The sequence below is a fragment of the Artibeus jamaicensis genome, unplaced genomic scaffold, assembly GCF_021234435.1.
Source record: "Artibeus jamaicensis isolate MK-2021 breed Jamaican fruit bat unplaced genomic scaffold, CSHL_Jam_final contig_867, whole genome shotgun sequence".
Taxonomy (NCBI): domain Eukaryota; kingdom Metazoa; phylum Chordata; class Mammalia; order Chiroptera; family Phyllostomidae; genus Artibeus; species Artibeus jamaicensis.
Window position 1 is genome coordinate 3160929 of NW_026521995.1, and position 15203 is coordinate 3176131.

The 15203-nt window shown below is 37.9% G+C and overlaps 1 protein-coding gene across 18 annotated transcripts in view; it reads left to right on the forward strand.

Annotated features, from left to right (window-relative positions):
- MLLT10 (MLLT10 histone lysine methyltransferase DOT1L cofactor) overlaps positions 1 to 15203 on the forward strand; it is a 250987-nt gene that overhangs the window by 80042 nt on the left and 155742 nt on the right. For 14 of the 18 annotated variants that reach the window (XM_053654738.1, XM_053654736.1, XM_053654737.1 and 11 more), the window contains one exon: positions 8134 to 8243. In XM_053654738.1, the coding sequence (XP_053510713.1) occupies positions 8134 to 8243 (110 nt within the window). Of the gene's footprint in view, positions 1 to 5824; positions 5948 to 8133; positions 8244 to 10614; positions 10658 to 15203 lie in introns of those variants that run through there. The other 4 variants (XM_053654739.1, XM_053654746.1, XM_053654747.1 and 1 more) reach the window with 2 other exon arrangements.

Here is a 15203-nt window from a genome sequence, read left to right on the forward strand (position 1 = left end):
ATGACTTGTCATCTTTCTTTTTTTTTTCCTGAAAGTTTTTAGGTAATTTATCAGTATTATCATTTTAAATGTTGCATTTGTAATATTTTTTTCTCTCATTTCTCTATGACGTGTGTGTTAGGTTTGCTTGTACTATTTATGTCTTTTGTGTTTTTGTACTAATATTCTGGGTATTTTCTTCTCCTTATTTTGTTATTGACCTCTGATTCTATTTTCTTGTCTAAAACATTGTTGATTTTACCCAGTGAGTTTTTAAAAATCTTGATTTTGTTTCTGGTACTTTTATTGGGTTTATTAGTAGAGTTTACAGTTCCATGAAGAAATTTTCCATTTTGTCTTGGATGTATTTGAATATAATCATATTTTGATGCCTGAGCCTAAAATTTTAGAATACAGGTTTTCTTAGAAGTAGAATATGTAATAAACTGAAGAAATGTTTAAAAATCAGTGGAAAAATATTAATGGAAAAGCAACTTATAAAACAGTATTGCAATAGGATTTAAAAATTTTTTGAATAGATACAAACAATTATAACTGATTACATGACCAAAAGATTCTACCCAACATTATTAGCAGGTTGGTGGGCTTTACTCTTGGTTATTTTCATGGATTTCTTATATAATTGACTAAAACTTATATTCTTTCATAAAAACCAAAACCCTATAACCATACTGAACAAGATGGTGGAAAATATCTGATGTTTGCTAAAGGCATGATCTGTCTTATTGTTACTGAGCCCAACCAGTGGGATGGGGTTCCTACCACTCACTGCCTACCAGGCAGATCTCCAAAGACGGAGCTCAGTGGAACAGAAAGGAATCCTTTTTTTTTTTTTAATTTTTATTTTTTTAATTGATTATGCTGTTACAGTTGTTCTATTCCCCCCTTCATTCCCCTCCACCCTACCCCCCCATCCCCACCATTACCCCCCCTTTAGTTTATGACCATGTGTCTCAAGTCCTTTAGATTCTATATTTCCCATGCTATTCTTGCCCCCCCATCTATTTTCTTTCTACTGTCTATGCTACTTATTTTCTGTACCTTCTCCCCCCATCTCCTCCTCCCACTCCCCTGTTGCTACCCTCCTTGAGATCTTCATTTCTATGTCTCTACTCCTGATCTAGCTGTCCTCTTAATTTGCTTTTGTTTTAGGTGTGGTTGTTAATAACTGTGAGTTTGCTGTCCTTTCACTGTTCATCTTTTTGATTTTCTTTTTATTAGATAGTCCCTTTAACATTTTATATAATAAGGGCTTGGTGATGATGAACTTCTTGAACTTGATCTTATCTGAGAAGCACTTTATCTGCCCTTCCATTCTAAATGAAAGTTTTGCTGGATAGAGCAATCTTGGTTGTAGGTCTTTGGATTTCATGACTTGGAATACCTCTTTCCAGCCCCTTCTTGCCTGTAAGGTCTCTTTTGAGAAATCTGCTGACAGTCTGATGGGGACTCCTTGGTAGGTGACTGTCCCCTTAGCTCTTGCTGCTTCTAGGATTCTCTCCTTCATTTTAATTTTGGCTAATGTAATTATGATGTGCCTTGGTGTGTTCCTTCTTGGGTCCAACTTCTTTGGTACTCTGTGAGCTTCCTGGATTTCCTGGAAGTCTATTTCCTTTGCCAAATTGGGGAAATTTTCCTTTATTATTTGTGCAAATAAGTTTTCCACTGGTGGCTGTGCCTTTCCCCTTTCTGGTACCCCTATAATTCGGATATTGGAGCGTTTAAAGATGTCCTGGAGGTTCCTAAGACTCTCCTCATTTCTTTGAATTCTTGCTTCTTGACTCTTTTCTGTTTGGCCATTATTTGCTTTCTTCTGGTCCACTCCATTGATTTGAGTCCCAGTTTCCTTTTCATTGCTATTGGTTTCCTGTGCAATTCCGTTCATTTCAATTAGTTTTGCCTTCATATGTTTCTCTAATTTGTGGCTATAATCAACCAGTTCTGTGAGGATCCTGATCACCAGTGTTTTAAACTGTGCGTCTGAGAGTTTTGCTATTTCTTCATCGCTTAGGTCTATGGGCTCAGGGATTTTGAGAATTTGCGACATTTTTGGTCTGTTCTGGCCCTTTAAGTGTGAGAAGCGGCGCCTTGGACTCCCAGGTCGCTGGGTTGTGACGCTGTATGTGGGGGCGTGGTCAGAGTGGGGAAATGGCTGCGCCCTCTACTGCCGCTTGCCTCGGGGACGCCGGGCCAGTCCAACCGCCCACTCCCTTGCCTGTCAGCTCTTGCACAAATAGGCGACCCCAGTCAACACACAGCACCGCTTCCCTGCTGGCTTTCCTGCTGTCTCCTCTGTGGTCGCTCTCCTGGTCACTCGCTCGGTCACTTACTAGGTCCAACCCTGCGCCTGGATTCCGTGTCTGGATTCCGCGCCTGAGCCCGTCTGACCGAGTCCTCCTGTGCAATCCTGCTCCACCAGCCACTGGTTTCGCCCCTTACCGGTCAGGCTGCAGAATTTGTTGTTAACGGACTTCCGAAAAGTTCAATTTTCCGTGTTCTGGCTGTGTTTTGTGTTGCTAATATTTAATTGTCCCTAAACTTGGTTGTGTGAGAAGGCACGGCACATCCACCTATACCTCCATCTTGGCGGAAGTCCAGGAATCCTTTATTTAATGGCAAGTTTCTGCCTAAAATATCAAGGTAACAAAAGTAAGGGGGAAGAAGAAGTATGGCATCAAATATAGTCTCATTACAGCTACTACCCAGGTTCATGAACTGAAAATAACACGAGAACAAAAATCTGTTCACAGTGCTGATTATTATCACCAAGGCCTTTGGAAGTAATGACAAGTTTCTACCTCAAACCCCATCCCCTCTAAGACACTCAGAGGAAAATATCTCTGACCCTCTGCCAGCTCAGTTCAAGGTTGCTCCAGGAACCCCTTTTGCCACCCAAAAGTATCATAAATGTAGGTGACTTAGCTGGTCTCCAGTCACTGTCCAGCTTTAAGCATCATTTGGAGTCCGTGCCCCAGGCTTCTACTCACAGGCCCATGCTGGCCACCGATGACATGCCCCTCTGAACCCTGGTGAGAGGACAGAACCAACTGACTTTTCACTTCCTGGCCAGCTCAGTTTCAAAAGTCCTCTCCCAGAGTCCAGTGGATGCCACAAGCCAGTGGGAGCACCCAGCCTTCCAACCAGTGAGGGCCAGTGTTGGCCATGTTTGCCTTTGCCCCTCTTTCAAACACCATGTTTAGCAGGGGGGCAATTTTGGCTATCACACATGCACAGTTCAAATCTCTCCCCCTCTTTCATGGGAAGAAGTGTGTCCCTCCGGTTTTAGAACCCCATATACCAATTTCTCTATCTCATTCAGAGGCCAACTTGTGTTCTACCTGTTTCAAAAAGCTTCCACAATTTTATACCAGTCTGCCTCCTTTAGCATTTCAGAATCTTGGCCATAATTAAGAGGACATTATCATTTATTGCTCAAGCAGTGTTTAATCTTTTTGCTGTATTAAAGCTTTTTTTTCAAAGAGAAAATAAGCCCCTCAAGGGTAGTGACCCCACACCCACTGCCTAAACCCTTAAACCTTAGCACAGTGCTTTGTACACATTAGGTGCTTTGTGAGCAGACATCACACTTAACTGAGTTAAATCCTAGAAGATTGTCAACTGAAACTTTGAACCTAAACAAAATATGTATCATTGCAGGAGTTTCCTTTAGGCATTTTATATATTTCTTTAACCAGTATTAACTTCAGTCTTAACAATTGGTGACTAGTTTCAGGGATATGGAAATAAAGGTTTCCAGTTAATTTTAGGCAGGTAAGAAGCAACACTTAAATACAACCTGTCGATCATTGAGTTTCATGGTGAGTACAACTGATGCCTCTGGTTAGTGAGAGTCTTCCAATAATTTTCTTAAAAAAAAAAAAAAGATTTTATTTATTTATTTTTAGAGAGAAAGGGAAGGGAAGCAGAAAGAGAGGGAGAGAAACATTTGTATGAGAGAAACGTTGGTCACTTGCCTCTTGTACATCCCCAACCAGGGACTTGGCTCATAACCCAGTCATGTGCCCTGACTGGGAATCAAACCAGCAAACTTTTGATTTTCAGAACAACACCCAACCCACTGAGCTGCATCAATCAGGGCTCTGATAAGTTTCTTTGGAGAAGATGCAAAGCCTATATTCCTATGAACTTGGCATTCTCCTGTCTGGTCACCTAAGGTTTTGGCTATGTCCCAGTCCTGCTGCATGTATCCAGTGCTCTTTGTGTTTCCAAGACACCAGTGAGCACTGCTCAAGATAGAGAAAAGGGAACCTCTCAGTTTGATGCTGAGGGTGCCAATCTTCAGAGGAACTTATAAGACAAACACAAAGGCATCATAATGGTCAGCCATCAGGAGTACCTGCCCAACCACAGACAGGACCACTAAGGGACTCTTGTCCAGTTTCATTTTCTGAAGCTGCTGACAAGTGGGCTTGATGGAGTCTCTCATGGGAGTTTTCATGACAGCATCTTACCATCCCTACCAAAAGCTGGAGACTTTTGGGATCCTAACCCAGTTCAGATATGCAAAGGCTGCCAGGGCATTGGCATGCTGTCCAAGGTACTGGAGGACAACACCAGCCTGTCTGAAGTATGCCTTATATGTCATTTGGGATGGAGAAGTTGAGCTTTGATTGTGTTGTCCAAGGCCTTGTGGTACTGCTGGGTTTTCATATATGCTGCAGATCTGTTTCTGTATAAGAGGTAGTTCTGAGGGTCAACATCCAGAGCTTCATTGTATAGAATAATAGCTGTGTGGAAATCTCTATTATGACTGAACTGGATTGTCAGGACTTCTATTGCCAATAATCTTCAGCACCGAAGAGAGGAATTGGCGCCTGCCAGCGTGGTGACTCTGCATAGGCTCAGCCCTTTGGTTCCAGTGCTCCATTTCTTGCAGGGCAGGGCTGTGTCCACCTCTAGCCAACAGTCCCACCAGCCAGGCACGGGCAGGCTCCTTGTGTCGTGTCACCGCTGCAACCTGCTCCCCAGATGTTTTTTTTTTTAGATTTTATTATTTTTAGAGAAAGGGGAAGGGAGGGTAAAAGTGGGTGAGAAACATCAGTGTGAGAGAGAATCATCCATTCATCAGTTGACTGTTGCATACAACTAATTAATTGGGGGAACTGCAATCCAGTCACGTGCTCTGACCAGAAATTGATCCAGGGCTTCTTCCTTTTCAGCACAACACCTAACCAACTTAGCAACACTGATCAGGGCTGTTTTTTTCTCTTGATTCTGCTGGTTTTCTTTTATGCTGTCTTGATTCTCATGTCTTTGGTACTTTTTATTACACTGAAATGAACTAATACTAGAAATTATTGAGAGTTCTCGCCAAGACGGAGGCTTAGGTAGAGACCTTTTGCTTCCTTGCACAACCAAAAGGAGGGTAACAACCAATCTAAAATCAGTAAACAACCAAAAGTACCAGAGAATCAAGTTGCGTGGAACTCTGACAACAAAGGACTTTAAAAAAGCAACCAGAACAACCAGACTGATAAAGCAGTGTACTGTGCTGGCTGACTCAGAAAACCCCTGGCAATGCAGCAGACCGTGGGGCTGGCTGCTGAGCTTGACAGGTGACAGGCTACGGAGGAGGAAGGGGCTGACTTAAGGGGACTCAAAGGTGGCTGTGGGCTATGTTGGTTGCAGTGGTAGGAGAAGCTCCGAGTCTCACCCTAGAGTCAGTTGAAAAGTGCTAGAGAGGAGCAGGGGAGCTGCATTGTTCCATCTTTGGCTCCTCCCCTACAGGCAGTGCTGCAGCCCAGCAAAGAAGGTTGCCCTGCGGGATGAATATCTAAGGCTCTGCTGCTTTACAACGTATCAATTGTGCCAAGACAAAGAAATATGGCCCCAAGAAAGAGTAAAGCCTCAGAAAGAGAGCTGAGGGAGGAGATCACCAACCTATCTGATGGAGAATTTAGAGCCGTGGTAATCAAAATGCTCACAGGTATGATTGAGCTTGGTCGAAAAATGAAAAAAAAAAAGAAGGATACCCAAAGTGAAATACAGCAGAATGTTCAGGGAACCAACAGTGACAGGAAGGAGACCAGGACTCAAATCAACAATTTGGAACAAAAGGAAAAAAATAAACATCCATCCAGAACACAACGAAGAAACAAGGTTTCAAAAAAGTGAAGAGACTCTTACAAACTTCTGGGACAACCTGAAAAGTTCTGATATCTGAATTATAGGGGTGCCAGAAAGAGAAGAGGAAGCACAAGAAATTGAAGGTTTATTTGAACAAATAATGAAGGAAAACTTTATCTGGTGAAGGAAATAGACTTCCAGAGAGTCCCAAAGAAGTTGGACCTGAAGAGGAACACACCAAGGCACATTATCAAGTTACCTAAGATTAAATATAAAGAGAGAATCCTAGAAGAAGTGAGAGGAAAGGAGAGAGTTACCTACAAAGGAATTCCCATTAGACTATCAGTTGGTTTCTCAAAAGAAACCTTACAGATAAGACCTTTCTTTCTGGAAAGAAGTATTTGAAGTCATGAATGGCAAGGACCTACATCCAAGATTGCTCTATCCAACAAAGCTATCATTTAGAATAGAAGGGCAAATAAGATGCTTCCCAGATAAGGTCAAGTTAAAGAAGTTCATATCACCAAGCCATTATTATATGAAATGTTAAAGGGACTTATCTAAGAAAGGAAAGACAAAAAATATGAACAGTAAAATGACAACAAACTCACAACTATCAACAAATGAACCCCAAAAAAATAAAATAAAGAAAAACAACAAAAATAAAAACCCAGCAAACAACTACAACAGGAACAGAACTATAGAAATGGAAATCACCCAGAGGGATTTCAGTGGGGAGGGGGAAGGGAGGAATGGGGGGAAAAGGTACAGGAAAGAAGGAGCATGGTTAGTAGGCATAAATTAGATGGGGAGAGATCAAAAATCACGGGAAACAGAGGATTCAAAGAACTTACGTACAACCCATGGATGTGAACTAAGGGTGGGGGGATGTTGGAGGGTTGTAGGGCGGGTAGGGGGGGGATAGAGAGGGAAAAATTGGGAAAACTGTAATCGCATAATCAATAAATATTAACAAATATTTATGAAATAATAAATACCCAAAGTGAAAATAAAGCAGGATTTATTGAATAATTATTAAAGCAATTATTAATAATTTGTATTTTAATACAAAAATTAAAAATTATTTGTAGCCAAGATAATGTTCTTTGGAGAGGATATGTATTTACTTCTGTCTGGTTCTTTGGAGCCCTTATAATTTAGGATTACATGCATCAGATTTCAGAGTTTGAGATGATTAAAGCCCATCTTCAATCTCTTTGAGGGCCAGTGTATTTTTAGTTTATTATTACTCTTAGCTTGTAGCCCTTCAGTGTTGTAGCTAAAAGGGAATGAGGGGCTTACTAGTTCCTCTTTTCGTTTGGTTGTTTGTGAACATAAACCCCTGTACTTTCAGCCTTCTGAGTTTGTTAAAAAGCACCGTTCACCCTCTCAGCTGTTTTCTCTGCAATGAGTAGATGAGGGCTGGGTGGCAAAAGTAGCCAAAAGCTATACTCTCCAACTTGGACTTCCATCCTTTTCCAATTTTGAATCATTAATTCCTCATTATCACATCAGCTTTTTGATAGCTTCAGACACACATTTTGAAAATTCATATTTAATATCAATTGTTAAAAGAGTATTTTAAATGAGGTATTAAAATAATCAATGCCAGAACTAGTAAAATATCAATTAAAAAATATTGACATCAATATAAAAGGAAAGTTTAATATTGATGTTTAAGATTAAAGTATTAAATCTTTTGTTTAGGTATTCAATTATAAAAACTCTTATTTTTACAGTGGTTCTCAGAAGTAGTGTTTATCTGATTTATTTTTAAAAAATGTCAGTGTCAGAATCTGAATTTTAAACTGTTTCCCTGTATTTGTGTTACTATGCATGTAAGTAGAAAAATGATTGGGAGTGCTTTATTAGTCGGGGTTTGACTATTTGGTCAATAATGAGAATTTGTTAATATTTTTGTTGCTTATTGGTTGAACTAGACATTAAAGGGATCTCTTTAGAAAAAAAGTTTTTGATTTTATTTATCATTGAAAAAGCTTTATTGAAAACTACAAAATGATGTTACTTTTATTTATTTACTTTTAGGTTGGGCTCATGTGGTTTGTGCCCTATATATTCCAGAGGTACAGTTTGCCAATGTTTCTACAATGGAACCTATCGTTTTACAGTCTGTTCCACATGATCGTTACAATAAGGTACAGTGGACATTATTTTATTGATGTTTGAATATAACTTTTTTGTTTTTAAGATGGGAAGTATAAAGGATTTTTTTTTTTGTATTTTGTTTTAATTAATGGCCTACATTAGAAAATTTAAGGTATGGTCTTCATCAAATTTCAAAGAGATTTGGACAAAGTATAGTTATTATGGTAAGGTATAATTGTTATTGAGTTCATGGGAGCACAAAACAAATAAACAAAAATTATATTACCATATATTGTCAAGTATTATGCACACTTTTTTGCCCAAATTTTTGAGGGAAAAATAAGGATGTCCATTATACATGGGTACAATGAGTATATACCATGGATATAGTAATGGATGTAATAATCCCGTGTATAATGTGCACAGAGGTGTAGTGTGTGTCATATATGGGAGTGCAATTATATGCAGCAAAATACAGTACCTTTTAGACTAACTTAGGTGTTCAGACTAACGTTTATATGACATTGTAGACTCTATGGAATTGTCCTTTTAAGACTTAATGACATGCTGTGTTCTTTTGGACATCAAGATTTTATTGAATTTACACATTATTTGGTGTAAATAATGTGATATCATATATCCTTTTTTTTTCCTTTTTTAAATTCTCATCTGAGGATATGTTTTTATTTTAGAAAGGTGGGGTGTGGAGAGAGAGAGAGAGAGAGAAACAGAGAAACATCAATAGGTTAACTTCTGTCAGTTCCCTCACTGGGGATTGAACCTGAAACTTGGATATGTGCCCTGACTGGGAATTGAACGTGCAAACTTTCTGGTTTATGATGCTTCAACCAATTGAACCACCCAGCCAGGGCTCATATATCCTTTCTTAAAAAAGCATTCTGTTGTGGAATATTGCTTCTTTCCACTCCTCAAAATTGTTTTCTGCTACCATGATAGGGTATTTATTGTAAGCTTTTCTAAAACCTTAGTTAATGTTTGCTTTCTCCCCAAATATCTTTTGATTTCATACATGTTTTTCCATTTCTTTTGCATGTTAGAAGATTTTTTTACTATCCAGTGTATCTTTTAGTGTTACTATTTATTTGAGATACCTGTTGATTTACTCCATCTATGGGAGAAAATATCACTGCAGCGAATTCTAAGGTTTCAGATATTTTTGTATTAAACATTCATAATACAGATTATTAATATTAAAAATGAAACTATGGAAAAGTAAATAGAAAAATATAAGACAGAAATCATCCAGAATTTTCTTATTCAGATCCTGCTAGTTTTGGGTGTGTGTATTTTTATATGTATATATACATACAATATACTTGTAAAAAATTTGGATTATATTGATTATACTGTTTTGTGTGTTTCTGAAAATTACTAGCCTAAATATCTTTTTGTGTCAATAAATTTATATTTTTTGCCATCATTTTTAGTGGATAGTTAGTATATAATACAAGAGTATTGTTAGTTTTGATAAACTGTGATTTAATTAAAGAACCTTTTTTCATTGAAGTGCATTATTTGCTCTTTGTCATGTATATAACAATCCCTGTGTAAAAGGGAATGAACATTTTGGAAGTTTCAAAAAGTATATTGTATGAAATTAAAATACATTAAGATAATAAATTACAATCATGTGGGGTTGATTCTGGGGGCTCAAGAATGGTGCAATATGTATAAATTGATCAATATGGACACCACATTAAAGTGTAAAAATTATATAATTTTATCAATAGATGAAGAAAAAAACATTTGAGAAGATACAACATTCAGTAATGACTAAAACAGTCATTAATATGGGGATAGAAGTAAAGTACCTGAACATAATAAAGGCCATATATGAGACCCTCTGCTAACACCATACTCAATATTGAAAAACTTTGAGTTTCAGAAAAACTCTAAGATCATGAACAAGACAAGGATGCCCACGCTTACCACTGTTATTCAATATAGTATTAGAAGTCTAGCCAGAACAATTAGCAATTAGACAAGTGAAAGGAATAAAAGGCTTCCAAATTGGCAATAGAGAAGTAAAATTTTCACTTTTTGCAGATGGCATAATTCTTTATATAGGAAGCCCTAAGGACTCCACCAATGAGCTATTACAAACAATAAAGAAATACAATAAAGTTGCAGGATACAAAATTGTGGTAAACTCAGACCAGCAGAGTCTGCCTGCTGTGGCTGATGATGAGAATCAATGCACAGGCAACAGCAATCCTGTGGAGGAAAACGGAATGGCATGACTACTCTCTCAAGGGGAGAGTGCCTATGGTGCCTCGGCCACTCCCTCAAGAGGGGAGCACCCCAACCCTTGCCTAGACAGGCTTTTATTGTTTTCCTCAGGTCTTACATCAGAGAAAGATTTATCATCTATCACATAGAATATTATTGTCTACATTTTAGGTACAATCAAGGAAATGAAAATAACATGCGGAGGGGAATGGTGGTAAGCTCATTAGCTCTGTCCTTGGGCAAATTCACACAGGCTTTGGGGATTACCTTGAAGATAGACAATACACATTTGTTGTTTTAGACCAGGGTGAGGGAGTTTTAGAGAGAGCAAGCCATAATAGTCTGTATGCATTTTCTAGGCCCGATTCCCATGGGAAAACTCGATTTGAAGGTCTGGCTCCCTCCCACCACTTCACTTCTGTAGGTTTTCCATACAGAGTTGAGTCACATTTGCCAGACTAAAACAAACCGGTCCCCTACACAAAAATCAGTGCATAAAAATACATTGTGTTCTTATGTACTAACAAAAATTCCTTTTGCATTTGCCACAAAAAGAATAAAATAACCTATGATTAAATTTTACAAGGGTATGGAGGACCTTATACACTGAAAATTGTAAGATACTATTAAAAGAAATTGAAGAAGATACAATGAAAAGGAAAGGTACAGTCATGCCTCAGTACTCATTGCCTTTAGAAATTGTCAGACCCTGTACTTGTCACATTTTGACAAGAAAAAAATGTTTCAGCACTTGGCGCTTGCTCACTACTCAGCACCCCTCTCTTGCGATGAAACAGAGTTTGAACCGTCAGTCTCATGGTAGCTTGCAAACAGTTTTGTATTCATCACTTTTGGCACTGTCACGAGTTCTGGAACAAATTAATGATGAGTACAGAGATAACACTGTATTCCATGTTCATGGATTGGAAGAATCAACACAATTTAAATGGCCATATTATTCAAAGCAATATATAGATTTAATGCAATCCCCATCAAAATATCAATGATGTTTTAAAAAGAAGTACAACATGATTTATTTGTAACCATGAAAGACCCCATATAACCAAAGCAATTCTGACAAGAAAGACCAAAGCTAGAGATATCACCCTGTCTGGCTTCCAATTATACTACAAAGTGACAATACTCAAAACAGCATAATTTTGTCGGGAAAAAAGACACACAGATCAATGGAACAGAGTGGAAAACCTATGTGGGCAAATAATTTATGACAAAGGAGCCAAAATTATACAATGGAGAAAAAACAGTCTCTTTAATAAATGGTGGTGGGAAAATTGGAAATCCATGTGTAAAATAATAAAACTGGACTGCTATTTGTCACAATACACAAAATTGAACTCAAAATGGATCAAAGACATGAACATAAGACCCGAAACAATATAATACACAGCGGGAAACATAATTAATAAACTTACAAACATTGGTCTTAGGATTTTATGAATTTGGCTTGAGAGGCAATAATGTAAAAGCAGAAATAAATGAGTGGGATTACATCAAACTAAAGAGCTTCTGCACAGCAAATGGAACCATCAACAAAATAAAAAGTCAGCTCACCAAATGGGAGAACATATTTGCAAACAACAACTTCCCATAAGGGGTTAATATGTGAAATTTATAAAGAACTCATACAACTGAACAACAAAAAACAGCAAGTCCAATTAAAAAAATAGCCCTGGCTGCTGTGGCTCTGTGAATTGAGTGCTGGTCTATGAACCAAAGGGTTGCTTGTTTCGATTCCCAGTCAGGGCACAAACCTGAGTTGTGGGCCAGGTTCCCAGTAGGGGGTGTGTGAGAGGCAACTGCACACTGATGTTTCTCTCCCCCTTTCACTCCCCTTTTCCCTCTCTCTAAAAATAAATAAAATCTTTAAAAAAAATTTAAAAAATGGGCAGAGGGCCTGAATGGACACTTTTCCCAAGAAGACATACAGATGGCCAAGAGATATATGAAAAGATGCTAAACTTCTAGTTATTAGGGAGATGCAAATCAAAACCACAATGAGATACTGCATCGCATCTGTTAGAATGGCTGTTACCAACAAGACAAATACTGTTGGAGAGGTTGTGGAATTCTCATTCACTCCTGGTGGTAATATAAACTTAAACAACCACAATGGAAAACAGTATTGAAAGGCCTCAAAAATTAAGATTATAAGATCCAGCAATCCCTCTTTTGGGTATGTGCCTCAAAAATTTGAAAACATTTATTTGTAAAAATGTGTATCTCTATGTTCATTGCAGTGTTATTCATGGTGGCCCAGACATAGAAACAACCAAACTGCCCTTTGTTAGATGATTGGACAAAGAAGATATGATAAATAGATATCATATCTCAGACATAAGAAAAAAATTGTAATTTGTGACATCATGAATGGACATTGAGAATATCATGCCAAGCAAAATAAATCACATAAAAAAAACAATCATGATTTCACTCATATGTGGCATATAAAACTGAAAGAAATGAACAAACAAGAAAAACAAAACTCATACCCACAGACAATATGGTGGCTACCAAAGGGAAAGGGGTTTGCGGGGAAGTTAGAAAAGGGTTAAGGGGGCCAAATATATAGTAATGAAGGAGGCTTGACTGTGGGCACACAATGCACTGTACAGATGATATATTATAGAATTATATACTTGAAACCTATATAATTTTTTAACTAGTGTTGCCCCAATAAATTCAGTAAAATTTAATAAAAAATTTGAAAATACAGGAAAAAATAGAAAAAGAAATACAAAAATTATTGCACGTCTCCATGTTCAGATCCTTTTGGACTTTTTTGTGTGCATTTTTACATATACTATATATACTTTGTAAAAATTTTGTGTTATAATCAAAATTTTGATTATATTATTTTGTGTATTTTTGAAAATTATTAACCTGAACATCTTTTTGTGTCAGTAAGTGTATTTTGGCCAATATTTTTTGTGGGTAGTTAGCATGTAATACAGAGTATTGTTAATTTTGAGAAATTAATTAAGGAGCCCTTTATTGTTGAAGCACCTCCTTTAATGTTTGGCATGTATGTACCAACAGAATCTCTGTGTGAAAGGATATAAACAGTTTGGAAACTTAAATGAATTGTGTGCAGTTGCCTTCTAGAATGCAGTTTCTAATTTATACTGTGTTAGTTATGTGCTAGATTGCACATAACCTTGTTTTATTAGTCAGCATATCTCCTTATACAGTTTAACCACTGTTAAAACAGTGTTTTTCATTCTTTTTAGTGAAAATATTAAATTATTAGTTTGAATTTTCTTTGAGTACTGGAAACTTTGAGTACTTTAAGTATTTTAAAGATATCTTTAAAGGTTATTAATGTTTGTTAATTAACCTTGAATAGCTCTTTTTTTTTAACTTTTTTTATTGATTATGCCATTACATTTGCTCTGTTCCCCCCCTCCATTCCCCTCCACCCTGCATACCCCTCCCCCACCATTTCCCTCTTTAGTTCATGAACACGTGTCTCAAATTTTTTAGATTCTGTATTTCTCCTGCTATTCTTACCCTCCCCCCTATCTATTTTCTATCTACTGTCTATGCTACTTATTTTCTGTACCTTCTCCCCCCTTCCCCTCCTCCCACTCCCCTGTTGCTAACCCTCCATGAGATCTTCATTTCTATGGTTCTGCTCCTGATCTAGCTGTCCTCTTAGTTTGCTTTTGTTTTAGGTGTAGTTCTTAATAACTGTGAGTTTGCTGTCCTTTCACCGTTCATCTTTTTTATCTTCTTTTTCTTAGATAAGTCCCTTTAACATTTCATATAATAAAGGCTTGGTGATGATGAACTCCTTGAATTTGATCTTATCTGAGAAGCACCTTATCTGTCCTTCCATTCTAAATGAAAGTTTTGCTGGATAGAGCAATCTTGGTTGTAGGTCTTTGGATTTCATGACTTGGAATACCTCTTTCCAGCCCCTTCTTGCCTGTAAGGTCTCTTTTGAGAAATCAGCTGACAGTCTGATGGGAACTCCTTTGTAGGTGACTGTCCCCTTAGCTCTTGCTGCTTCTAGGATTCTCTCCTTCATTTGAATCTTGGCTAATGTAATGATGATGTGCCTTGGTGTGTTCCTTCTTTGGTCCAACTTTTTTGGGACTGAGCTTCCTGGATTTCTTGGAAGTCTATTTCCTTTGCCATCTTGGGGAAATTCTCCTTTATTATTTGTTCAAATAAGTTTTCCACTGGTGGCTGTGCCTTTCCCCCTTCTGGTACCCCTATAATTCGGATGTTGGAGCGTTTAAAGATGTCCTGGAGGTTCCTAAGCTTCTCTTCATTTTTCTGAATTCTTATTTCTTCATTCTTTTCTGTTTGATCATTTTTTTCTTCCTTCTGGTCCACTCCCTTGGTTTGAGTCCCAATTTTCTTTCCATTACTATTGGTTTCCTGTGTATTTCCCTTCATTTCAATTAGTTTAGCTTCCATATGTTTCTCTAATTTGTTACTAAAATCAACCAGTTCTGTAAGGATCCTGATCACCAGTGTTTTGAACTGTGCATCTGAAAGACTGGCTATTTCTTCGTCGCTTAGATCTATTGGTTCTGGGGCTCTGAGTTGTCCTAGAGCCATTTTTGGAGTATTCGTGCTGTTAAGTAAGCAGAGCGAAGCCTTAGTTGTTTACCAGGACGGGGAGACCCAGGTCGCTGGTTTGTGACGCTGTGTGTGTGGGTCAGAGAGGGAGCAATGGCAGTCCTCTCCACTAGCCCAGCATGCCTCGGGCTTGTTTATCCGATTGGAATTGT